General features: G+C 40.5%; 2 protein-coding genes across 9 annotated transcripts; one reads left to right on the forward strand and one right to left on the reverse strand.

Annotated features, from left to right (window-relative positions):
- Positions 1-8891: 8891 nt before the first annotated feature.
- LOC122018795 lies at positions 8892-11378 on the forward strand. 8 transcript variants are annotated; one of them, XM_042576210.1, is made up of 4 exons: positions 8892-9282; positions 9364-9416; positions 9494-9604; positions 9715-11378. In XM_042576210.1, the coding sequence occupies exons 1-4, from the start codon at positions 9191-9193 to the stop codon at positions 9771-9773; spliced, it is 315 nt and encodes a 104-aa protein (XP_042432144.1). In that variant the 5' UTR covers positions 8892-9190; the 3' UTR covers positions 9774-11378. The 8 variants fall into 8 exon arrangements, 2 of the variants coding, with proteins under 2 accessions (XP_042432144.1, XP_042432143.1); XR_006121907.1 differs by having other exon boundaries at positions 8892-9416; positions 9494-10954; positions 11047-11378; XR_006121908.1 differs by having other exon boundaries at positions 8892-9416; positions 9494-10693; positions 10761-11378.
- Positions 11379-24821: 13443 nt separating this feature from the next.
- On the reverse strand, positions 24822-26810 carry LOC122021460 (beta-glucosidase 32-like). The gene is made up of 6 exons (XM_042579579.1): positions 26715-26810; positions 26561-26632; positions 26401-26488; positions 25997-26327; positions 24954-25175; positions 24822-24872 (listed from the first exon to the last, which is right to left on the reverse strand). The coding sequence occupies exons 1-6, from the start codon at positions 26773-26775 to the stop codon at positions 24822-24824; spliced, it is 825 nt and encodes a 274-aa protein (XP_042435513.1). The 5' UTR covers positions 26776-26810.
- Positions 26811-27931: the final 1121 nt, after the last annotated feature.

Below are 27931 nucleotides of genomic sequence, written 5' to 3' on the forward strand. Positions count from 1 at the left end.
AACGCGTACTGTCACGATCCGGTATGACGGGAATAAAATTTTATCCCCTTCCAAGCGCTTAGAACCCTTCCAGACGCTCCGATCAAGACTATAAATACAACCCTGATCCCAGTAATTAAAAAATAATATTTGTAAACAACTCCTTTGTCTGTTCTACTACTGTTTGAGATGTCAACGCTGTAAGAGGTTTCTCCGCCTGAAGGAAACTTTAATAGTGAGCTCTAATTACCTTAGATTAACAATCCTCTTATTGCAAACCAAACAATTCCTTTTGTGCCTCTATCTTTAGTTTACTTACTATTTCTTTTTATGCAAGTGTTGGTTTTAATAAAGTTGTAAAATTATAGGAAGGTTCATTTTTATTTTACAGGGCAATTTATCCTCTCTTACCAGCCTCCAAGGACCAACATATACGTCAATTTCGCTCATCCATACATAATCAAATGCAAAAATCTATGTATATATGTCAAAACGTTGAAAAATAATCCTTACGTCTTAAAAACTGACAATAACCTAATTCTAGGCTCAGATACCAATTTTTAGAATTATGATACATCAATAATGAATTAAAGGATACATCTACAATAAGATCTAGCTTTCATCAATATTTAAAATAATATTAAAAACTAAAACAATAGAATTCATCGCAAAGGACTATTGCTTCTTACTTGTCATCGAAATTCTTACAAGCACGGAATAATCTTCTACAGGAGTGGATGGCGGCAATCCATATTCCTTCTCAATGGGAAGAGAGGAGATCAATCAAGAAGCTCAAGATCATAACCTATGTTGGATATTGGGGCCTTAAATGGACCAAAACGATTTTGAGGAAGGAAGTCATCAATTGTTGAAAGTCGTAATTGACTTCAAAATTGAAATCTACGATTCGCGTAGATAGATTTAGACTATTAATTTGCTCAAAACCGATTAAGGGTGAATGAGAAATTAATGTTTAAAGTCGGCCCAAAATAACATTTATTATTCATTAATAAAGTGCATGGGAGAATAGTCCCACATCTGAAATTCTCGATGTGTATTCTCTACTTATTAATGGAGATGTGTTAATGGAGTTAACACAAAGGATAGGTGCTCCCTTAGCCCAGGGCGAGCAGGTGCTCGCACCTGTGAGCCCGCCACCCGCCACGTGCGGAATGGGGGCTTTGTAGGCGCACTTTGCACTTCGTACGTACGCAGCTTAAATTTATGCTCCAGGTGACATTGCAGTACCTACGTGGCACTCGGGTGACGTGTCAGGCTCGTACCTAACGTGGCAGTACATATGCGGCATCCTCTTGGGCAAAGGGAGATGACTGGACAGTTGACTTAGGGAATGGATGGCTACCGTTGATCAACGTTGATTAAATAGGTATGATGGATCGCTTGTGATGCGATCTAGAGCGTTGGATCGCAAAGAGTAACGATCTGACGACTTGGGATGAGACTTGATCTGAAGCATCGAATCAATGGATTCAGATCCGATGGTCGATGACAATAGGCGGGATCTGAGGGTCACAACTCCTCAGATCTGATGGATGAGATTGAAGTGGGCTTGGTGAAGGGTTACAACCCTTCAGAATGGATGATCTAGATCGATCCAGCCCAAGGAAAACATCCACTCACCCAAAGGACACTCAACCTCTTCTTTCAGTATAAATAGAACCCTCCAGATGATGGAATTATCACTCAATCCTCTCTTCTCTTCCTCAAGCATTCATCTCATCTTGTGCATTCAAGAGTCCAAGAAGTCTACTAGAAGGTTTGCTGGTCTCGGAAATCGGAGTGCTACGATTCCGAGACGTTCGTCGTCGTTGTATCTTGGGAACAAATTGCAACAATCCGTTAAGCATCGTAGCGGAGCAATATCGTTTACGGAGATAGTGTCGAACACTAGCCTCGACGATCAATTTGCATACTCCAGAAGCTACCCGGGATTTACAGTCGTAAACGATATTTCGTGCAAACTGATATGGCAACCAATAACATTCCGACGGCCGTTCCGACCGTCGTTCCGACCGCCATTCCGACAACCATTCCGCACGGAGAAAAGCCGGAGAAATTCACCGGAACCGACTTCAAAAGATGGCAGCAGAAGATGTTGTTTTATCTAACAACGCTAAACCTTAAACCTTGTACGGTTTTTGCACGAAGACACGCCAGCCGCTACGGAAGGTAGTAAGGCTGCTAGCGATGCGTGGTCTCACGGAGATTTTCTGTGCCGCAATTATATACTCAACGCCTTGGACAACACGTTATATAACGTATATTGTTCTCTGGAGACGACAAAATCTTTGTGGGAATCCCTTGAGAAGAAATACAAGACCGAAAATGCTGGATTGAAGAAATTCATCGTCGGTCAGTTTCTAGATTTCAAGATGGTGGACTCAAAAGCGTCTCATCTCAAGTCCAAGATATGCAATTAATACTGCATGATTTGGACGTCGAAGGCATGAAGCTGAACGAGACATTCGCAGTTGCTGCGGTAATTGAGAAGCTCCCTCCGTCATGGAAGGATTTCAAGAATTACCTAAAGCACAAGCAAAAGGAGATAGGGCTGCAAGACCTGATCCTGAGGCTACGAATAGAGGAGGATAATCGAAAGTTATCCGACTCCAGAGGAACCAAGCGGACTATAGACGAAATGTCCAACCTGGTCGAGCCGAACGCTAAAAAGCCGAAGCAGTTCAAAAAGAAGGCTCAAGGAAAGAAGTTCAAAGGCTCCTGCTACAACTGTGGAAAGGCAGGACACTTGTCCAAGGACTGCAGACGCCCAAAGAAGCCAACCAAGGGGCCAAAGGATGTTGCGAATCATGTCGCAACCTCTCTTGAGGACTTGGATCTCACTGCGGTTGTATTTGAAGCCAACTTGGTGGATACCAACCCGAAGCAGTGGTTCATTGATACTGGAGCAACTCGTCATATCTGTTCCGATAAGGCGATGTCCTCCAAGTATACTCCGATAAATGGCAGGAAGCTCTATATGGGTAATTCCACGACGTCGCCAATTGTTGGACTCGGAAAGGTTGTTCTGAAGATGACGTCTGGAAAGGAGCTAACACTCATTGATGTACTCCATGTTCTCGACATCAGTAAGAACCTAGTTTCTGGAGCGGCATTAGTCAAGGCCGGATTTGGGCTAGTGTTCCAATTAGACAACTTTGTACTTACGAAGAATGGTGTCTTCGTAGGAAAGGGGTACCTAGAAAAGGGTCTATTCAAAATGGTTGTAATGCCTGTACTCCGAAATTTTAATGGTAATAAAATAAATGCTTCCAGCTATGTTGTTGAGTGTTTTAATTTATGGCATGATCGACTCGGACATGTGCATAATAATACTCTCAAACGTCTCGTCAAATTAAATTTATTACCAAACGTCAATGTTGACGGAACACACAAATGTGAAGTGTGCGTGGAAGCGAAAATGACGAAACTACATTTTCATTCGGTGGAAAGGACAACAACTCCTCTAAAGTTAATACATAGTGATCTATGTGACTTGAAATTTGTGCAAACTAGAGGAGGTAAAAAATATTTTATTACTTTTATCGATGACTGCACAAAGTTCTGTTATGTCTTTCTTTTAAGAAGTAAAGACGAAGCCCTAGAGGTGTTCAGAACCTATAAAACAGAAGTTGAAAACCAACTTGACAAACGAATTAAAATAATTCGAAGCGATAGAGGTGGAGAATATGGTGCACCGTTTGATGAATTTTGTACAGAATCTGGCATTATCCATCAAACAACGGCGCCTTACTCACCTCAATCAAAAGGTGTTGCCGAACGTAAAAATCGGACACTAAAAGAAATGATGAATGCATTGTTGATAAATTCAGGCTTACCTCAAAACTTGTGGGGCGAAGCAATATTATCGGCAAATCACATTCTCAACAGAATCCTTCATAAGAAAAATGATAAAACTCCATATGAACTATGGAAAGGCTGCGAGCCATCGTACAAATACCTGAAAGTGTGGGGGTGCTTGGCAAAGGTCGAAGTACCTAAACCTAAGCAAGTAAAGATCGGACCTAAAACGTTCGATGCGGTATTTGTCGGATATGCCCATAATAGTAGTGCATATCGTTTCCTAGTTCATAAATCAGACATTCCTGATATACATGTGGGAACAACCATAGAATCTCGGAATGCAATATTCTTTGAAAACGTATTCCCAAATAAAAAGGGAAACGTTGAAAGTGAAAACAACGGAAGTTCAAACAAAAATGACGTTACCGAACTTAGCTGTTATAAAAGGACTATTGACGATCAAAGTGAAGAGCCACGTCGTAGCAAACGGGCTAGAGTTGAGAAATCGTTCGGACCAGATTTCATGACTTTCATGTCAGAAATGGAACCAAGAACATTAAGTGAAGCTCTCTCTAGACCCGATGCTCCAATGTGGAAAGAAGCTGTCAATAGTGAAATTGAGTCTATCATGAATAATCATACTTGGGAATTAGTAGACCTTCCTTCTAATAATAAATCATTAGGTTGTAAGTGGATACTAAAACGTAAGTATAAAGCTGATGGATCAATTGACAAGTATAAAGCAAGACTTGTAGCCAAGGGATACAAGCAAGAGGAAGGCCTTAATTACTTCGATACATACTCACCGGTAACAAGGATTACGTCCATACGAGTGCTAATAGCCATTACAGCACTGTATGACCTTGAAATACATCAAATGGATGTTAAGACTGCGTTCTTAAATGGTGAGTTGGAAGAAGAAATTTATATGGAGCAACCCGAAGGGTTCATGGCTCCTGGAAATGAGAAAAAGGTGTGTCGTCTTGTTAAGTCGTTGTACGGACTTAAGCAAGCGCCTAAACAATGGCACGAAAAATTTGACAAAGTAATGCTGTCAAACGAATTCAGAATAAATGAATGTGACAAATGCATTTATGTCAAAAACACACCTGAAGGCTATGTAATTGTCTGTCTATACGTAGACGATATGCTAATAATGGGCAGTAATCATGATGTAATCATGACTACAAAGAAAATGTTGACCAGAAATTTTGATATGAAAGATATGGGTCAAGAAGATGTTATATTAGGAATTAAAATTCTCAGGACATCAGAAGGGATAGTTTTAACACAATCCCATTATGTAGAATCTGTATTAAAAAAAATTCAATGCGTACGATCTCTCTACAGTGAAAACACCTATGGATCTAAGTCAACACTTAGCGAAAAACCATGGTGAGACCATATCGCAGTTGGAATATTCTCGGATAATAGGCAGTTTGATGTATCTCACAAACTGCACACGTTCGGATATTGCCTGTACGGTCAACAAACTAAGTCGTTTTATGAGTAATCCAAACGACATCCATTGGAAAGCATTGATGCGAGTTCTCAGATATTTGAAATATACTATGAACTATGGATTACATTATGGAAAATATCCCGCTGTGTTGGAAGGATATTATGATGCTAATTGGATATCAGATACAAAAGACTCCAAATCCACTAGTGGATATGTATTCACGATCGGTGGGGGAGCATTATCTTGGAAATCCACTAAGCAGACTTGCATTGCTCGGTCAACTATAGAATCCGAGTTTATAGCACTAGACAAAGCAGTTGAGGAAGCTGAATGGCTGCGAAATTTCTTGGAAGATATTCCGAGCTGGATGAAACCTGTGCCTGCCGTACTAATCCACTGTGATAGTCAATCGGCGATTGGAATGGCACAGAGTAATATGTATAATGGGAAGTCACGACATATACGTCGTAGACATAATACCATTAGGCAGTTGATCTCGAATGGAGTGATTGCAATCGACTATGTTAAGTCCAAAGATAATTTGGCAGATCCTCTAACGAAGAGGTTGAGTCGAGATCAAGTATACTGCTCATCAAGAGGAATGGGATTAAAAATCTACAACTGAAAACGACTGTAGCGGTAACCCAACCTTGTTGATCATCCCAAGATCTTGGTTCAATGGGACAACGAAGTTACTGAAGTTGTGGTCCAGCATATTAGATAGTTTATCTCTATCCCAATCCTAGGATGAATTTGTACTGTCCTACCTCATGTAGTGAGGTTAAGCTTATGCTTTTAGTGACTTCTATACCTGATAAGGTGGAGTATGGTAGGATACTCTTGATAGAAGTGTCACCTATGTGAGTGTGAAGACAGGCCGCTTCAATGAAACACTCATGAATCCAAGATGGTATCCATGGTCGAAACGGAACCAACCATGAGAACCTAAAGTAGGTGAGATAGATCTCTGTGTGAGTGTTATTGTCTAAGTATACACCAACAGCTGAGCAGTTCAAGACATCACGTTCACTGCGCAGCCTAGTATACTCGATAGCATTTCACTACGGAAGGTTCAAAGCCACAAGCTACCTCTCCCGATGCAGTGACTTATCGATTGGACTCTTGTAAAGTGTCAGCATGCATACACGCATTGCATTAATTTCCATTCATGTGGGAGATTGTTGGATATTGGGGCCTTAAATGGACCAAAACGATTTTGAGGAAGGAAGCCATCAATTGTTGAAAGTCGTAATTGACTTCAAAATTGAAATCTACGATTCGCGTAGATAGATTTAGACTATTAATTTGCTCAAAACCGATTAAGGGTGAATGAGAAATTAATGTTTAAAGTCGGCCCAAAATAACATTTATTATTCATTAATAAAGTGCATGGGAGAATAGTCCCACATCTGAAATTCTCGATGTGTATTCTCTACTTATTAATGAAGATGTGTTAATGGAGTTAACACAAAGGATAGGTGCTCCCTTAGCCCAGGGCGAGCAGGTGCTCGCACCTGTGAGCCCGCCACCCGTCACGTGCGCAATGGGCGCTTTGTAGGTGCACTTTGCACTTAAATTTATGCTCCAGGTGACATTGCAGTACCTACGTGGCACTCGGGTGACGTGTCAGGCTCGTACCTGACGTGGCAGTACATATGCGGCATTCTCGTGGGCAAAGGGAGATGACTGGACAGTTGACTTAGGGAATGGATGACTACCGTTGATCAACGTTGATCAAATAGGTATGATGGATCGCTTGTGATGCGATCTAGAGCGTTGGATCGCAAAGAGTAACGATCTGACGGCTTGGGATGAGACTTGATCTGAAGCATCGAATCAATGGATCCAGATCCGATGGCCGATGACAATAGGCGGGATCTGAGGGTCACAACTCCTCAGATCTGATGGATGAGATTGAAGTGGGCTTGGTGAAGGGTTACAACCCTTCAGAATGGATGATCTAGATCGATCCAGCCCAAGGAACACATCCACTCACCCAAAGGACACTCAACCTCTTCTTTCAGTATAAATAGAACCCTCTAGATGATGGAATTATCACTCAATCCTCTCTTCTCTTCCTCAAGCATTCATCTCATCTTGTACATTCAAGAGTCCAAGAAGTCTACTAGAAGGTTCGCTGGTCTCGGAAATCGGAGTGCTACGATTTCGAGACGTTCGTCGTCGTTGTATCTTGGGAACGAATTGCAACAATCCGTTAAGCACCGTAGCGGAGCAATATCGTTTACGGAGATAGTGTCGAACACTAGCCTCGACGATCAGTTTGCATACTCTAGAAGCTACCCGGGATTTACAACCTAATCCATGAGCATCTTCCCTTATATACCAAACACATTTAATCTTACAAATATTACTCTTGTTCTTTAAATGCTAGTTCAGGGAACATGATCTTGAATATGAAAATTTTATTTTATTTTCTATGGCTATTTGGTCAATATTAAGAAAACTGATATCTTTGTTGTTTCCACTGAAAAATAAAGTCCCATTCTTCGATTGCTTATATACTGATTTTATCAATATTTTGAATGGAATTTTCTGAATGATTATGCGAGTTTTTGTTTTATTTTCTTCTGTGGTTTAAGGTCATTGCGTCCTTCATCCAAGCATTTTTGTTTAGCAAGGCCAACTTTTGGCAAGTTTGGTCCTACCAAAACCAAACCTTATCGTACGAAGTTTGACAGAGTTCTTCACATGTCTTAATGGAATTCTAGAACTAGCGAGATGCAATTATATATCTTAATGTGTGATGCAATAGGTCATGCCAGTACTCTCAGTCTTGCACTATACTTTTTTTTGTTTGTTTGTTTCTCAATGTTTTTCAGAGTCAATTTAACACACAAGTTCAGGGACTATTTCAGTAGAATAATTTATCTAAGCTTCATTCATCTTGTTGGTCCTTTTCTTCATCATCAATAATTTTTTGCCTTGGATCCATATCAATTAAATTTGTTTATCTGAGGTAGTTAGATTTTGATCTGTGCAAAACTCTAGGATCAAAATTCTTTATTGAGAAGAACAATAATTAGGCTCTAGAGTTCAAGTACTAAAAATCATGTCAAAAATGTTCACAGAGACATTCTAAACGTTTTTTTGCTGTATGATTAGACCATCATCGCCTTTCTTACTACGATGTGACCTTACACAGAGCTCAGTGATTTGATATAATCTATAGAGTTCAGCGACATAATGTTATTTATGTAGCTTCCAAACAGTTGGAATATCTTACCAATTGTGTTTGGATACAAAATTCTTTGAATTTTCGTGAAGAGCCACAAGAAATAATTAGTGGGAATTGAAACTTTTATCAAAAAAGGACTAGCAGTAGAAGTGCAGGGTTTCTTATTGGTTTCAGTGAGTCAGAAGTGACTTGTTTGATTGCCATTATGAAGCTCTTCCGTGTCATCGAACTCATCCTTCAAAATCCTGTCAATGCCCAATCATATCAAGGCGTGGGCGTGGCTGAAGGTCTAATTACCATAATCTCATCTGCCCCCACACAACTGTGTCTTTGACCCACCAATCTCAGCTACTGTCTCCCAAGTGCGAGGGGCTGCCACTTGCGTCGATTGCTAGCTATAAAGCTCTCAACCTCATAGTCATAGCCAACCAATTGTGAGTGAGATCTCAAATCCCAACAGAGCAAACCACAACCAGAAGCTTATTGAAGCCTTGCCATCTCTTCTTTCTTTCTTCCTTCTGCGAGGCTACAACCGAGAAGAGAATGGCAATGGCAAAGAGGGAGAAGAAGCTGCAGTGCCCAACTTTTGCCCGCCGATGCCGGTTGTTAGTGAAAGAACAGAGGGCGAAGTTCTACATTCTTCGGAGATGCATTATGATGCTAATTTGCTGGAGTGAAAGTGAAGATCTTTGATGGCATGAAATGTGCTCATTTATGTATAGAGCGAAGAGATGAGATATATCTGTAGATGGGGTCTAGTAGTTGGTATATGTAGATACACTTTAGCTCTGAAATTTGGGTCTCCGGAAGCCACACAGCTCATGTATATCATGAAACATAATCATTGAAGAAATATGTTGTTTGTTGCTGATTTTGTTTTGCTTTTCTGATATGGCTGCTTTAGAGTCAACTCCAGCTTGCATTATCTTATTGATAGAGAGGTCATACATTATTTTGGTATCTTACTATCTTCCTCTCATTTCTTTTATGCTAAGAAGGGATACACAGACGTATGTGATAGTTAATATTTGCAGGTAAACCTAAAATCATGGCTCCTCAAAGTTTACAGCTTGTTTATATCATGAAGCAGATTAAACTAAGGAATATGGTGCCTGATACTTCTGTTGTGCAGATTGAAGATTGTGGTGGAATATTTCTGCCGTTTTGTCTTTTGATTCATGCAAAAACTTTTTTCTTTGACTTCTCTGTTGTTATTCTTGACGACAACTCAGTAACTCTCACTGCATGTGTTCAGAGAAGATTGAAGATTGTGGTGTTCTTTATGGAAAGTTGGGAACTCTTTCTTCGTGCTAAATATGAGGTTTGAAGCTGAAACGATTCATTTTCTTGAGAGGATGAACCACAGATGGTGATGCTTCCAAAGGTAAAACCAAGTTTCTAGAATGAGAATAGTTATATCCACTAATTTTCATTCTTATTTTTTTTTCTTAATCTTCTTGTCAAAAACAACAATCCCTTTATGCATGACTGACAGTCAATATCCAAAATAAATGACAAGAACTGCAACTCTGAGCCGAGGATCTGTACAGAGATCGAACTGGACATCGTTCGTCTTGAGCCTAGCTTCGGCAGTTCAGCATATATTTTTAGTTTTTACCTTTTAAACCACATCTTCGATTCTATTAATTATCTCAGGTGCTGATACGCAGTGGAAGAGAATTGAAAGGAAACGAAAGCTAATGTTCAATCATTGTTAGTGCTTTATCACCCAAACTTTTGTTTTTCTTTTTTACTTTATGTCTACGCAGTCAGTCAATATATAGTTTAATGCAATAAATACAGCTTTATTGTGAATGATTCGATCACCATTTATTGAATCCACTACCATGGTGCGAATCATTGGCACGAGGATAGGAGGATATATAGTGTTTGCAAAATTAAACTATTTTCAATTTCATAACAAAAGTATCATCCTTTCTTCTAATCACCACCAAGATTAATTATGTGAAGATTACAAGTTAGAGACGGTAGAGCACTAGAAATTAAACTCATCCAAAGAAGAAAGGGCTGTCTGCATGGAAATTTCTATGTGCAATATCGGAAACGCGAGACGTACACGAAGTGGAAGCCGGCCGACAGTAGGAATCATTGAAATGGTCAGAGCGGCTTATCGGTACACATAATCACACTGGGCTGGCTACTCGATCAACCACGGTATCTCAAATTCGTTTTTCCTTTTCGAAATGAAAGATTCCCTCTTCAGTCAATTATGGGTGGGTCTTCGTTAATTCATCATGAAATTTAATACGTGCATCATTTGAAGCAAAGAATATTTTGCAGGACGCAGTGTTTCCTTCTTCATGGCCGAAAGGGAGACATGGAGTGCTATTCCACGTGCAGACGACAGGTGAATCGGGTACTGCATGTGGAGATGAGGACGAGGTTGCACCAATTAAGGGAGAAGGGTGGCCTGTTGCAGGAGATGAGGAGTCCCAGTGCAATTAATTGCTTCACTGTTTCACGCGTAGGAGAAGGTATGATTAATTAATTAATTAATTAATGGCTGATCAGTCAGAGTAGTGCGACTCCAACAGCTCCAGAGATGTGAAAGGGTCGAAAATGGCAGAGGCATACAAAGCGGGAGGGAATCAGGTCAGCTAGCTGCATGGCATCAGCCGTCAGGCTCATGCTTTACTCTGATGTTTCTCTTTCATGCAAGTCGAGAGCAACATGGTGGGGAAATGGCCGTGTGTGTATCATTCAATGGGTTGGCAGGAGCAGGATAGCAGATGCACGTGTGGGGTGGGGGCGCCGTGAATAAGACTCGCGTCGAGATGTCAGAGTCATCCGGTGGAGGTCGATCGAAAATTTTCGACCGATTTTCATGGATCGACCTTAGAAAATTCGAATCTGTATGGGTGCGTTTTGCTTTGGCCTGATGACACTGGCAGTTGAGCATGTTCTTGGGAATTTTGTTGACTAATATTTTACCCGAGAAAGTTTCCAATCGTTGATTGCAGGTGAGTTTCACGGGTGAACAGACGAGACGAAGAGGATCAGTTCATATTTTTTTCTCTTTCTCCTCGTCTCCACTTTAGTTAAAAGATACTGAAAGCGCAATTTATATTTGTCTTCTCTTTTAGAGTAAAGACAATTTAAGAAATTTATATAATTGAAGTCGTCAGAGCGGGAAAAACAAAAGTTAATCATTTTTTTCCCTTAAATATGAAGTTGGATTGGATAAGAAAACAAAAGTTAGAAGACATGCTTTCATTCTTTCATTAAAGACTAAAGATTAAAGATTGATCATGTGGCCTGTCTCCTGTGCGCTCCTCGACGAGTTGAGAATTTTTTTTAAAAAAAAATAATATGATTAATTTTCTTTTGTTACAAAAAAAAAAAACTTTTTAGTTTGATTTTTTTCATTCTCTAATATTCAGCCGCGACCTTCGTTCATCACCTTCGTATAAAAGTGGCGGGAGACAGCTGTTGCTAGGTTTAGTTCCTCTCGTCGGGCTTGTCTTTTTTTTATAAAGTGGGTCGAGGATGACAGACGTATCAGTAGATGTCACATCGCTCGTGGATATGCTCCTTCGACCGTCCCTCTTCCCCTGCTCTCTCAGTACTCTTAACTTTTTTATCTGCTCTGCAGCCATGCGGCATGGCCCTCGCGCGTGCACACTTTTTTTCCCTCCTCTCCACCATGTGGGTTGTCCCACTGACCTCGCCAGGCACGGCAGAAGCGCTGCGCAGGTATTAGGTAGGGCTTTGACCATGGCTGGTGAGGGTGAAATCACACAACGAGACGAAGTGAAGAAAACAAACTGCATGTGTTCGCGGAATTAACTCAGCTTGCTTTCTCGAGAGCCGTCTGTCAGGTCTACTCGAGGGGAATAATAACGATGAGTGGCCGAGACTATGTGGTTACTGCGAGTGCACGGATCCATGTGGTAAAAAACAAAAGGGAATTCATTCACTTTTAATATCTCCATTAATTCAAGCAATAGAGCAATAGAGATAAATAATAAATGATTATTAATCATTAATGAATATAATCAAGATATGGAAGAAAATATATTTAGATATATTAAATTTCAATCCCAAAACTTTATTTAATAATATCGTCTCAGTTACCATACCAATCCGAGGGAACGTGAATGCACGATCCGATGCAATTGGGCATTCAATGTTAAATTTCACTTTGTAGGTGTGTTAACTATCAAATGGCATAAAGACCATGCTAGGTAATTAAACAGTACCATTGTCGTGAGAAAAATAGGGAGAAAGTAAGAAATAATATGAGAGAAATAAATTTATTGTTCATTGGTATTTGTCCTAATGACAATATAATATATAATGTTCAAAAAGTAGTTGGTCAACTAACCAATTAATAAATAACAGAATTATTTTAAGAATTATTTTGAGAATTATTTTAATACTCATAACATAATTATTATAATAATTCAAATGCTAATTTGATTTGATTTGATGATTTGATCTAGTCAATTCTGGTAATTTTATTTTATCTCTTTTACCCCCGACAAATTTACGGAAAATCTTTGACATTAAGTTTACTTGCTAACTTGTTGAAACGTTGTTTGGATAATGGCTTAGTAAAGATATTAGCGATTTGATCTTTAGTAGAAATATAAGAGACGAATAACTGCTAAGTTGTCATACGTTCACGAACAAAATGAAAATCAATTTTCACATGTTTTGTACGAGCATGAAAGATTGGATTTGTTGTGAGATATGTTGCTCCAATATTATCGCATCAAATTTTTGGTGCAATATTTGTTGCAAGATAAAGTTCAGAGAGAAGTGATTGAAGTCAAATAATTTCTGACGTTGTATTTTTTATAGCTTTATATTCTGCCTCAGTGCTTGAACGAGATACTGTAGGTTGCTTTTTCGAATTCCATGAGATAAGATTTCATCCAAGAAATATTGCATATCCACTAGTAGAGCGTCTATCTTCAGGAGAACTTGCCCAATCCGCATCACTATATGCATGTAAATCTCGAAACAATTAGCGATATAAAAGAAGATCATGTAGAATAGTACCTTTGAGATAGCGAAGTATTCTTTTTACATGATCCCAATTTTGTTCAGTTGGAGCATGCATGAATTAACAAGCACGATTTACCGCAAAAGTAATATCAGGGCGTGTGATAGTGACATATTGCAGCTCCAACAATACTTCGATAAATCTGTGGATCATACAAAGCAGGAGAGGATAAAGTTGGAGAGTTATTTATAGCAATTGATGTAGAGACCGGACGTGCTCCATCCATTTTGGCTCTTTGAAGAAGTCCAGTAATGTATTTGCTCTAAGAGAAAAGATAGTCATCCTCATGTGGAATAAGCTCAATACTAAGAAAAAAACAAGCAATACTCAAATCTCGAGTAGGAAATTCTTATCTGAGAAGACTTAATAAAGTTACGATACCCTTGTGATCATTGCCGGTTATCAGAATGTCGTCCACATAAATAAGAAAAATATCATAGATCCATCATTATATTTGTGAAATAGAGACGAGTCAGTCTTTGATCCAAAAAATCCTTGAGCTTGTAACCAATTAGATAGTCAATGAAACCATGCACGAGGAACTTGTCGAAGATCATATAAAGATTTCTTAAGTTGACAAACATGAGATGAAAATTGTGGATGAATGAACTCCGGTGGTTGCTCCATAAATATAGTTTCCTCAAGATGACCATGGAGAAACACATTTGAAATGTCCAATTATAGTACAGACCAATTAGAATTAACCGCTATTGATAATAATAGTCTGACAGATATAATTTTGATGACTGGGCTAAAAGTGTCATTAAAGTCAATACCTAGTTGTTGACTAAATCCTTTAGCTACAAGTCGAGCTTCGTGTCGTTCAAGAGAATCATCAGCTTGATGCTTAAGACGGAATACCCATTTAGAGCCCACAACATTCATTGAGGGAGTGCGCGGAACTAAACTCCATTTTCCATTTCGAAGAAGTGCATCAAATTTTATAGTCATTGCACTACGCCAGTTTGGATCCTTGGTTGCTTGTGTAAAATAAGTTGGTTCAAAAGATTTTGAAGAGACCACTAGAGCTCGTGGAAGGAGATATCGAGTTGTATTTGGTGGGCAACACTCATAAATATCACTAATGGGAAGCATGTGACGAGGAGCATTATCATCTGAATCACTTGTTGATGGAGACGAGGAAGTAGGCTGACATGGTGATGTAGATAACGGACTTGCATTATCTGAGGATCCAGAACTAGAGAGCATATTATCTTCGAACGGCGAGGCTTCCAAGATTAGAGCAGCAACCTGAGGTGATTCTGATGGTATAGGAAAGTTATTAGAGAGTTCCGGAGCAGGACCTAGGATGCTAACACTTCTGACAATATTAGATGACATCAAGAAGGTGTCACTTGTATCTAGAGGAGAGATCGAAGAAGCTACCGAAAAAGGGAATAGAGACTCATCAAAAGTAACATGTCGTGAAATATAAATTTGTCCTGTTGGTATATGCAAGCAACGATAATCATTGTGCAAATTGTTATAACCAAGAAAAACACATTGTAGTGAACGAGAGTCAAGTTTGTGTTTAGAATAGGGGTGTAACCATGGATAACATGCGCAAGCAAAAATTCGAATGAAAGTGTTATCAGGGGTTTGATTATAAAGTTTTTCGAAAGGACACTTATGATTGAGCAATGGAGTAGAAAGTTGATTTATGAGATATACTGCAGTGCTAACAGCTTCATCCCAAAATTTACACGGAAGCGATGCAAGATGAAGAAGAGCTAAGGCAGTTTCAACTATATGTCTATGTTTTCTCTCAACAGAACCATTTTGTTCTGGAGTGTGAGGACAAGAAACTCGATGAACAATTCCACAAGAGACAAGATGACGATGGAGAGCTTGATATTCGCCTCCCCAATCAGAATGAAAAGAGAGTATTTTACGATTAAAATATCGTTCAACTTGAATTTGAAAATTACAGAATATATTAAATAAATCAAATTTCCTTCTCATAGAATAGAGCCAAGTATATTTACTAAAATGATCAATGAAGATAACATAATATTGGAAACCTTGATTAGACAAAATAGGTGCAAGACCCCAAATAACAGAATGAATTATTTCAAGTGGAAAATTAGAAACATGATCCGATAAAGAGAAGGTAGTTTATGACTTTTAGATTCCATGCAGGCCTTATATGAATGAGATGGAGAGGAGGTAATGGAAGTAGGTAAACCATACCTATTGATGATTGACTGAACAATACGAAGGGAAGGATGACCAAGTCGAGCATGCCAAGCTGGTCTATTTGTGCGTTCACCAACAAAAGCTTTGATTGAAGAACTCCGAAGATAGTAGAGTCTATTTTTTATGCTCCCATAAAATACAATAGCATTTGCTCCTCTATCCTTTATAAGATAATGATTATGATGAAACTCAAAAATGACATTGTTATGAAAATAAAACTGACGTGTAGAAAGTAAATTTTTAGTGATAGATGGAACATGAAAGACATTGCGCATGTGAAAAGTTCGATTAGATAAATGAACATATATGTTTCTGAGATTAGCAATTTGCAAATCTGAACCATCGCCTACTTAAACCATATCTGAGCCATAATATGACATTACGTCTGTAAGAATATTATAATCTGATGTAACATGATGAGTTACTCCAGTGTCAATATACCAATCAGTAGATAAAAACTCTGGGGTTTGACCACAAGTAGACATAGATGAGAGGACTTTAGGATATACTTGTAAAATAGATGGCTGTCTTGAGGTTGTAGGACCACTAATGAAATTTGAGTCAAATGAGCTAGGACATTGAATATCAAAATATCCAATTTTGAGATAAATTTTACATTTTGCCGGAGACCAATCAAGTTTTTTAGGGTATATATTTCCAATATGATCAACGATGTGACAAATTTGACATTGGTCTGAACTTTGCTTTTGGTCTCTTTGATGTTGTTGAGTATTTGACATCTAAAGTAAAAATAACTTGCCCGATGGTAGTTGTTGGACGACATCACAAGAAAGAGCTTCTACCTTGTGGTCGACGACCATGGAGAAAAACCATAGAGACAAAATCGTTAAGGATTTTTTTTGGGGGAAGAGAAAGAAAACAGAGCTTAAGGAAGAGGAAAGAGAAACAAAAGGGTTGGCGGCAGAAGAAAATAGAGAAAAATAAGAAAATTAAAATACGTAGGAAAGAAGAAGAGACTTCAGGGACAAAAAATTTTAAAAAAAGTTCGTCGTTTATTGGATCTCCGCCTCAAGAAGTTGAGCGAAGATAAAAAGAGATGGCTCTGATACCATGTAAGAAGAAGAATAGGGAGAGGGCAAGAAATAATATAAGAGAAATAAATCTATTGTTCATTGATATTTGCCCTAAGGACAATACAATATATATAATGTTCAAAAAGTATTTGGTCAATTGACCAATTAATAAATAACAGAATTATTCTAATAACCATAATAGAATTATTAGAATAATCCAAATATTAATTTGATTTGATTTGATGATTTGATCCGGTCAATTCTGGTAATTTTATTTTATCTCTTTTAACCACCAGATGCCCACAAGCTAAGCCATGTTCTTCCTATATGACTCATTCAGATTACTCTCGCAATAAAACGTGATTAATCCAAAATTTGAGAACAAATTCTAGTTGAATGTGCAGTATGTCATCATTATTAGTGATACGACAAATACAGTGGCCTCCGAGTCAGGTCAAAGTCCAAGAAATCGACTGACATAGCGATCAAAGTCAAAAAGAGGCCAACACTCAAGGCCAAGTTCTAGTTGAATGTGAAGTATGTCAGCATCGTTAGAAAGAGATCCAGAACAGTTGGATAATATATAATCCTATTTGAAAACAATGAAAATAATGTGTTGGGTACATGGCTCTATTGTTTACTGGGAGCAAACTTTGAACTAGAGATAAAAGAACTTCTTCCTCTCTACACACATCATAGAGAGAGCAAAGGGAACGTTAGAGTGAGAACAAGGGAGGAGGTCCCTAATACAGGCACTCCGACGCTCAAGTCAGAATAGTAGCCAAGCGAAATGGAGAAGACGATGAACAGTAGAATAATAGTGAAAATGCATGTGTGCAGATGTGTATCCATTCATGTACGTAGGTGAGCGTACCTGGTCGATGGAGATGATCCCTTTTATACTGCCTCTCATAACCTCCGTATCAATGAGGCGGTAGTGAATGTCTGATGTTAGAGTATATCAGGTGATGTAGTATGTACAACAACCTTCCTATAGACAAAGGAAGGCTCTATTTCATGCATGTGTCAGAGTAATGGTATATTCCCTGACAAGTTGTTACGATTTATTGACAATGTTGTCTCCTAAAGAGAGTCCGACGGGCTCTAGGTCGACCAGCTATAAACTATAAGTCATGCTCATATGGGGAACTAGGCCCCAGATGTCTAACTGACACTAGAGCCGAGTGGATGTAAGCTGAGGGTCTTGCATTTGGAGAAGTGGGAAGCAAAACCCTTAAGGTCTGACCGACCTTGAGCCAACCAGGTTTATGCTTGGAGATTCAGAATCCACTCAGACAATATGTCTGGTCGGACTTTATGTCAAGAGTTCATTTTACACTCGACTTCTATACCTGAACATAGAGTTTGGTTTTGTCGGGTGATGTGCCTAGCGTGTTCGATCAACCTTTTCGTCTGATCTACTAGAGCACTCGGCGGTGGCACTGGACTTATTTCGGTAGGGCATCAATACAACCCGAGAATTGACCCCTTCTTAACTTTGATCACCACATCAGCCGACTTTCTTAACGTCAAACCCAACTTCAGAGGTCCCACTTTACTCATCATATCACTAGTCTTCCCTTCAAGTATAGTGGAAAATAGCTGCAAACTTGATTGACTAGACACTTGTGTTCTTTAGTGTCATTGGCCTGGACGCTTGATCCTATTTCTCCCATTTGAGTTTTATACAGGGAGCATTGCCTACTCAAATAGTTAGCACTTACAGTAAGAGTTGAGAACAGGAACAAGAGCAGGCTTATAACTTTGCCGAGCGACATGAGAGCATGGGATAGGCACGAGAGCAGACTCACTTATAACTCGACCAAGTGACATGAGAGTTTGAGACGGGTGCAAGAGCAGGTTCACATATAACTCGGCCGAGTGGCATAAGAGTTTGGGATAGGAGTGAGAGCAGGTTCGCTTATAACTCAGTCAAGCAACACAAGAGTCTGGGACATATGTGTGAGAGTATGCTAGCTTATAACCCTGCCCAAATGGCTTAGGAGTCTGGGATACAAGAACGAGAGCATGCTAGTTTATAGCCCACCCCCGAACAGCTCAAGAGTATGGGATAGGTGCGAGTGCATACTCACTTATAACCCTACCAAACGGCTCACGAGTTTGGGATATAGGTGCAAGAGCACGCTCGCTTATAACCTGGCTGAACAGCTTAATAGTCTAGGACAAGAGCGAGAGCATGTTCACTTATAACCCGACCGAACAACTCAAAAGTCTAGGACATATGTGCGAGAGCATGCTCTCTTATAACCTGGCCGAACGACTCCGGAGTCTGGGACATAGGTACAAGAGCATGCTTGATTATAATTCAGTCAAACGGCTCAAGAGTATGAGACATAAACATGAGAGCATGCTCACTTATAACTCGGCCAATTAGCTCAGGAGTCTAGGATATAAGTGCAAGAGAATGCTCTCTTATAACCCAGCTGAATAGCTCAAGAGTCTGGGATATATGTGCAAGAGCATGCTCGTTTATAACCCGGCTAAACTGCTCAAGAGTCTGGGACAGACACGAGAGTATGCTTGCTTACAATCCAGCTGAACAACTCAGAAGTCTAGGACATTGGCATGAGAGCATGCTCACTTATAACTCGGTCAATAGACACGAGAGACTGGGACAAGCATGAGAGCAGGCTAGCTCATAACTCGATTGAACGGCTCAAGAGTCTAGGACAAGTGTGAGAGCACGCTTGCTTATAACCCTACCGAACAACTCGGGAGTCAGGGACATAGGCACGAGACCATGCTCACTTATAGCCCGACCGAACAGCTCAGGAGTCTGGGGCATAGGCACGAGAGCATGCTTACTTATAACATGACCGATCAGCTCAGGAGTCTAAGACATAGGTGTGAGAGCTTGCTGTCTTATAACCCGGTCGAACAGCTCGGGAATCTAGGACATAAGCGCTAGAGCATGCTCGTTTATAATCCGACCGAACGACTCGAGAGTCTAAGATATAGATGCAAGACCATACTTCCTTATAACCTGTTTAAATGACTCAGGAGTCTTGAACATAGGCATGAGAGCATGCTCACTTATAACCCGACCGATCAGGTAGGGAGTCTGGGATATACGCGTGAGAGCATGCTCGCTTATTGATGGAACTCCGTGGTAGTTTTGATGTGATCAACCAGGTTAAGTTAGGTCTTGTTGTGTTTGATCCTTGTCTCTAAGTGTGCAGGAGTTTAGGAACATAAAAAGTCGAGCGGAAGACGTAGCTAGTGAGAAAGATGGCACAGGAAGAGAGCCGACGAGCTCGGTGCATCCAAGGGACGAGGTGCTACGGAAGAGAGTACACCAAGGGATGAGAAGCCGGAGCGGAAGCCTGCTCGAGGAGAAGGTCGAAAAATGAGTTCGGGTGAGCCCTATCCCGGATGGCCGCGATCACCCAGGCGATCGGAGCAACAAAAGAGCAAAGAAAAAGGCTGGAAATACTGCTAGAGGCGCCTTCAAAGGGAGTTGAAGGCGCCTTCGAGGCACCTCCACGCGCCTTCGCACCTTCACTGTGGAAGACGCCTTCCATGGCTGAAAGGTGCCTTCGATGAACAGTACAAAGGTATCTTCCAATCCTATGGAAGGCGCCTTAGACCAAGCTGATTTTGTTGTTGCCAAAAGATAAAATTTTATCCTTTGGTGCCTCACTGGAGGCGCCTTCCAGCTTGTTGGAGGCACCTTCCAGCCTCGGATAAAGTTACCAGGGGCTATAAAAAGACCCCTGGACCTAAGAAATAATAATCAACTCTTGTAATTATTTCCTACCAATTGTCTGAGCTTTTCAACGAGTGTAAGAGGCTTCTCCGCCTTCAATGAAGGAGATTTTTATTGCGCTTTCAATTACCTTAGATTAACAATCATCTAGGTTGTAACCAAGTAAACCTTGTGCCTTTTCTTTCTAGTCGTTATTTTAATTTATCGTTATTGTTGCCTTTAATTAGAGTTGAAAGAACAGGAGAGGTATTATTTTCATTTTCAGGCAACTCACTCCCACAAGCCGGCCGCAAAGGTTCCTAACACTTATAACTCGGCCGAATGGCTCTGGAGTCTAGGACATAGGCGCAAGAGCATGCTTGTTTATAATCCAGTCGAATGGCTCAGGAGTTTGGGACATAAGTATGAGAGCATGCTCACTTATTAACCCGCCCAATTGGCTTAGGAGTCTGGGACATAAGCGCAAGAGAATTCTCTCTTATAACTTGGCTGAACAGCTCGGGAGTCTGGAACATAGGCGCAAGAGAGTGTTCATTTATAACCCAACTAAACTACTCAAGAATCTGGGACAGGCATGAGAGCATGCTTATTTATAATCCGGTCGAACATCTCGGGAGTCTAGGACAGGCGTGAGAGCATGCTCACTTATAACTCGATCGGTAGACTTGAGAGACTCGGACAAGCGCAAGAGCGGACTAACTTATAACTCGGCTGAACGACTCAAGAATCTATGACAAGTGTGAGAGCATGCTTGCTTATAACCCGACCGAACAACTCGAGAGTCTGGGACATAGGCGCGAGAGCATGCTCACTTATAACCTGACCGATCATCTCAGGATTCTAGGACATAGGAATGAGAGCATGCTGGCTTATAACTCGGTCGAATAGTTTGGGAATCTAGGACATAAGCGCGAGAGCATACTTATAACTTGTCTGAACGACGCGGGAGTCTTGGACATAGGTATGAGAGCATGCTCGCTTATAAGTCGGCCGATTAGCTAGGGAGTTTGGGATATAGGCACAAGAGCATGCTCGCTTATAACTCGGCCGAACGGCTCAGGAGTCTGGGACAATAGCACAAGATCATGTTCTATTATAACTCGGCCAGTAGGCATAAGAGTTTAGGACAGGCGTGAGAGCATGCTGCCTTATCTCCAAGACGATCAACCCAGAGTCTAGGGCATAGGCACAAAGAGCATGCTCACTTATAACTCTGCTAGGAGACACGAGAGTTTGGAAGACACGGTGTATGACCTGAATGATTTGGAGAAAGGAGGCACTATGTATGGCCTAAATGCCTTGGATCATAGGCATGAGGACATGCTCGCTTATAACTCGGTCAGTTGGCACGAGAGTCTCGAAGGCACGCTGTATAACCTGAATGCCTTGGAGAGTGGAGGTACAGTGTGTGACTTGAATGCCTTGGAACATGGGCGTGAGGGCATGTTCGCTTATAACTTAGTCGGTCGACACAAGAATCTGGGATAGGTGCAAGAGTAGCCTTACTTATAACTCGACCGAGAGGCACGAGAGTTTGCGATAGGCGCGAGAGTAAACTCACTTATAACTCGATCAGTTGGCGCGAGAGATTGCGATAAGCGTGAGAGCAAGCTTGCTTATAACTCGATCGGATGACGCTAGAGTTTGGAATTTCTGCATTGTCAAAAATAGGGATATATCTTGAACTTTAAAATATAAAATTTAAATTTTGACTTATTTGTTGAACTAGCCTGAGCAGATAATCTTAAGCTACCACGCAGGGATGGATGAGCTGCTCGATATGGTCGAGCTGCCGATTGAACTTTCCACTCAAATTTTTATTGTCAATCGACTCCTACTTGAGGATGCCGATCAAACTTTATGTTAGGATGTCAATTGGATGTCTGATCCGGGTGTCTGTTAGGCCCCTCCTATAATGTTCTTGAAGGAGGTCGTTGGGTGGAGAGAGAGGATGATCCTTTATTCGTTTCTCCTGACTCAGCCATTCGATGGACTCTCTTAGTATACTGATGGCATTCACTGATAACATGATGAGGAGATTGATGGTAGTCATAAAAATGTCTATACCTCTCAAGCAGTGATTGATCCACTTCCCTCACTGCCCATTAACGGACTGGTGGAAGATTCGGTCAAGAATCTTTAGGGTGTTCTGAAAGTGGTAGTGGTTTCCAACTGGCTTGACCGATCGGAGCTGAGAATGTCACCTCTTTTTGGGCGGCCTAGGCTTCCTATATATTAACGTATTTGACCTCTTTCCCTAGCAGATTGTCGAAGTCCTTTAGGGGGTTTCTGACGAGGGCTCAGAAAAATTCTCCTTTTGGAAGGCCTTGGGAGAACGCGCTTATTAATATCTCGAGAGTGGCGGACGAAGAATTTAATGTCACTTGATTGAATCACTTGATGTATGCTCACAGAGCTTCATTAGCCCCTTGCTTGAACGTGAACAGATTCAGACTGGTCTTTTGATACCTCCTACTACTGACAAAGTGGTACAGGAAGATTTTTCAAAAATCTTTGAAGCAACAAATGGACTCAGCTGAGAGCCAACTGCGCCATCTTTATGTCGTGACGAAAAGAGTGGTAAGGAACACTCACACTTAACTCCATCCATTTATTAGTGGAGGATGATTGCGTTCTCGAATTTGAGTAGATGGTATGTTGGGTCGATCGCTTCTCCATCTTTTTGATCGCTAATGATCAAAAATGACTTGACAGCTTATCTCCCAAAGCTCTTGGAGAACAACATACTTATCTGCTCAGGGGAGCTACTGGCCATCAGAGCTTTCCCCCTTTTGATGTTCCTAGAGGGTGTATTCTCAGAAGATGATTCTTGGCGTTTCTTCGCTCAATCCACACCCTCAAAAGGCGTACGGAATGCGGCCCAGTGATATGCTATCTGGGATGGGGGCATGTGTAGAAGATTGATCGACTATGCAGGTGCTCGTCTGATGCCAACCATTGGTGGAGGAGGAATCAGTCGGAACCCAGTTTAGCCTTTTGGCCCCATCATCAATGCAACTAAGTTGTTTGGTAAAGGACCCCTGGATGTTGCTTGTTGTTATTGTTGTAGTAACTTTGCACACTTGAGCCGTTATTAGCAGCTCCAAGTCTTCTTGTGATAAGATGACGATGGTGAGTCATCCAGTCTCTTCTATCTCCGCATTTCAGATTCAAGCGAGGTTCCCACAAACGATACCAAATTTGATTCTGTGTGAAAGCGATGGAGATGACACGCTGGGTGCGTGACTTTGTTGTTGACTGGGAGCAGACTTCGAACTGGAGAGAAAAGGGCTCCTTCTTCCTCTCTACACACACCAGAGAGATAGCAAAGGGAATGTTAGAGCGAGAATCAGGGAGGGAGTCCCTGGCGCAGACACTCCGACTCTCAAGTCAGAATAGTAGTCGAGTGAAATAGAGAAGACGATGAACAATAGAACAACAGTGTAAATGCACGAGTGTGCGGATGTGTATACATTCATACGCATAGGTGAATGTACCTGGCTAATAGAGAGGATCCCTTTTTATACCATCTTATAACCTCCGCATAATGAGGCGGCAGAGAATGTCTGGTGTCAAAGTATGTCGAGTGGTGGAGTATGTACGATAGCTTTCCTAAAGGAAGAGGAAGGATCCATTACATGCATGTGTCAGAGAATGACATATTCCCTGACAATATTGTCTCCTAGAGAGAGTCCGATAGACCCTGGGTTGATCCGCTGTAGACTATGAGTCATGCTTATGTGGAAAACTGGCCCTAGATGTCTGACTAACGCTGGGGCTGGACATATGTAAGCTGAGGGTCTTGCATTTGGATCGAGAAGTGGGAAGCTGAGCCCCTAAGGTCCGACCGGCCTTGAGTCGACCGAGTTTATGTTTGGTGATTTGGAATCCGCTTGGATATTATGTCCGATCGGACTTTATGTTAGGGGTTCATTTTGCACTCGACCACTATACTTGAATATAGAGTTTGGTCCAGCTAGATGATGTACCTAGTGTGTCTGATCGGCCTTTTGGTCCGATCAACTAGAGCACTCAACAGTAGCACTGGACTTATTTCGACAAAGCATCGATACAACCCGAGAATTGATCTCTTCTTAACTTTGACCGTCATATCAACTAACTTTCTTGATGCTGAACCTAACTTTAGGGGTCTCACCTTACTCACCGTATCAATCTAAAAAACACTAACTCCAAAATTCTAGTCCAAGTTCAAATATATCATGGAAGAAACAAAATTTGTTGGCTATTTATTTTGCTTTTGAAAGAAATAGACATTGACTTCTGAAAGGAAACACAAGTTGCCATTTGGAAATTCACGGTTCATGAGTACAATATTGTTGTATTCATAATATTCCAATACAAAGATTTCCAAAAGTTCAAAAAATCCTGGTTGGTTTCTCATTTACAAACCCTTCTTCTAACAACCACTTCCAAAGGTTCCACAGATGAATAATCATAATCCAAAAATAAATTGATTATAATTAAATGTACCAAAGCAAAAAATTTACAGTTTCACGGAGGGCAGATGGGTTACTCGTCTCCAAAGCAGTCTTAAAATGCCCGTTTGTAACAGCCAAAGAGTTAAGAATCTCAGCATCAATGAATTCATCCTCTAGATCAATTATGTCCATCTTCTCACCCATACACTGAAGAGCAGCTTCAGTGCACAGAGCTGCAAGGTCAGCACCAACAGGACCATGAGTGTCCTTTGCAATTCTTTCCACATCAACCTGCATTACATACATTACATCAATATTTACTGCCACATAAATTGGACAAGGTACTAGCATTAGGCAATGGTTGCATACATCATCAGATAGCTTCGTGTTCTTAGTAACCCCAATAATAATTACATGAGCACACACTACAAGAAAAACGTCATTCAACAACACTCAAACGACAACGGTTTTATACCAAACCGTTGTCTTTTTGCCTTTTAACAACGGTTTTAACAAAAACTGTTGTCTTTTAGTAATTTTTTTGGCCTATGACAACGGTTTTTAAAAACCGTTGTCTATTTATGTTTTTTTGGGGATACGACAACGATTTTTAAAGGGTACGACAACAGTTTTTTAAAACTGTTGTCTATGTGCGCTTTTTTGGGATTACGACAACGGTTTTTAAAAACCGTTGTCTATTAAGTGTTGTTGAATGCGATTGTTTTTTCTTTCGCCACTTTTTCTCCTTCGTCATTTTTCTGTCTATTAAGTGTTGTTTACACCTTGTTTTTTTCTGTCTCTTTCCCAAAACCCTACTCTTCGTCGCCTCCTCCTCACCGCCCTCTTCGTCGCCTCCCTCCTCACCACCCTCTTCGCCGCCTCCCTCCTCACCACCCTCTTCACCGCCTTCTTCGCCGCCTCCCTCCTCACCGCCCTCTTTGTCGCCTCCCTCTTCGCCGCCACCCTCTTCGCTGCCTCCTTCCTCGCCGCCCTCTTCGTCGCCTCAACTTTCGGCCTCGCCACCTCCTCCTCGCGGCCTCTACTTTCAGCCATCTTCACCGCCTCCTCCTCGTCGCCTCGACTTTCAGTCATCTTTGTTGCCTCCTTCTCACCAGCGCCTCCTCCTCGTCACCTCGACATTTCTTTCTGAAACCTGATATTTCTAATGCTGAAACCTGATATTTCTTTCTGTATAGGGAGACTGCTGATGCATGGGAAAGCAAAAGGTTATGACCAGCTACATATGGTTCAACAGATGAATTCCCTTTGCTGCAATTGAGGCCAAGGGAAGAGGCCAAGGAGGAAGAGTAGTGATTTGGTGGAAATATTCCCAGATCATGGCCAAGGATGGGTTCAATGTTTGGCTCATTGACAGTGATCCAGTATTTCACTCTATCCCCAAACTCTCTAAAGCACACATCAGCATAAGCAGTGAAGTCCTCTCTGCATCACAATGGACACTATCTTAGACATTATTCGAGGAGATGCAAATGAAAGGGCTGTAGTAGAAATGTACACAATCTTTGGGCTCAAGAGTCCAGAATATTCATCTTCCAAAGATTGGGGGAGGTCAAAGTGAAGAAGAGTGACATGAGGTTCAATTCCTACCGGCCAAACACAGTTTGGTAAAATTGTGACTGAAAATTGTTAAGGTATGACCACTATTCTAATTGTACCATATTTCTTGAGTTCATTGATCAAGTTATTATAATATTGCACCCCTTCTGGATTAACTGGCCCTCTACCATCTGCAACATGGCACCAATTAGAATCATGTAATGCTTAAACTATTTGATCAGGAAAATAAATTATTACAAGGTGAATGTCGATTAGGAATGACTCTGCTCCAGGAGATAGAGAATCTGTAGGCATCCAGGCCCATGTCATGCATCAACTTCACATCTTCCTGCCAACAAGAAAAACCAAAATTTTATATGCCTACAGTTCACAGGATTGCATAATTGCCTAAAAAAAAGAGCAGAATTAGATACTTGTTTTCCACCAATGTGCATAGTCATTCATAAAAAAGAGCAGAATGAAATTGTTATCACTTGTCTTTAATGATCAACTAATGCTCTTCACTCTTCCGTCCTTACTAAAATGATTAAGATATTCTAAAGTTAGATTTCAACCTGATGAAGATGTTCTTTGTGACTGTACAATAGTGTAAGCAGAGCAATTAAATGTGCTAGTTGTTGTAAGATTTTTACTGAAAATGTGTGACAATACATATAGTTTGTCGAGAGTAGGTTTATTTGCTGAAATCACTCATTTTACAATTTAACAACATTTAGGAAGTGCATTTCTCGGTGCTCTAGCATTATGTTTAGGCAAACTTATGGAATTAATTTCTATTTTTTTATCTAACAGAAGTGTTAAGTAATTATCTTTACAACCTTTTATTCTTGGACTTTCGTTTACAAAAGTATTTATCCTCTGTTGATGGTAATTTTCTTAGCAGATGAACTATCCAATCTGGCTAACCGGTCATTGTGCATACCTAGTCTTAGTGTTCATCTTTATTTTTAAATTAATAATAAAAGATTCAGTTTAAGTCTAGTCAATCAGTGTCAGTTCCAGGATTGTGGATACTATTTTTGTGCCATCATCAGACAATCTAATTCAAGTTTATGATTGCTTCCAGGGTCATTTTGATGACGTTGAAAGAGCACCTATCTTGCCATCTAAATCCCCTAAGGAGACCAAAGAGATGGTAATTTTCTTGTTCTGTCTAAATTTGGCAACATTAAGATATATAAATTGAACACTTCTAAGTGGGAACAATGTCATAATGGACTTTTTAACAGGATGAAAATAAGAGTAAGAAGGGTCTTGCCGAGATATATGAGGTTCGCTGCTTCATTCATGCAAATCATTTTTATTAATCAGCTAATGTCTGATACATAGACTATGCTCACTTCTCTCTCTCTCTCTCTCCTTTTTTTTTGTAATTTAGGAAGAATATGCGCAGAAGACGGGTCTAGCTCCAGCTCTTCTTTCTGCTTCTGATAAACTTAAGATTGAGGTATTTTACTTGTCCACTTATT

Source organism: Zingiber officinale, chromosome 9A (assembly GCF_018446385.1).
Source record: "Zingiber officinale cultivar Zhangliang chromosome 9A, Zo_v1.1, whole genome shotgun sequence".
Taxonomy (NCBI): domain Eukaryota; kingdom Viridiplantae; phylum Streptophyta; class Magnoliopsida; order Zingiberales; family Zingiberaceae; genus Zingiber; species Zingiber officinale.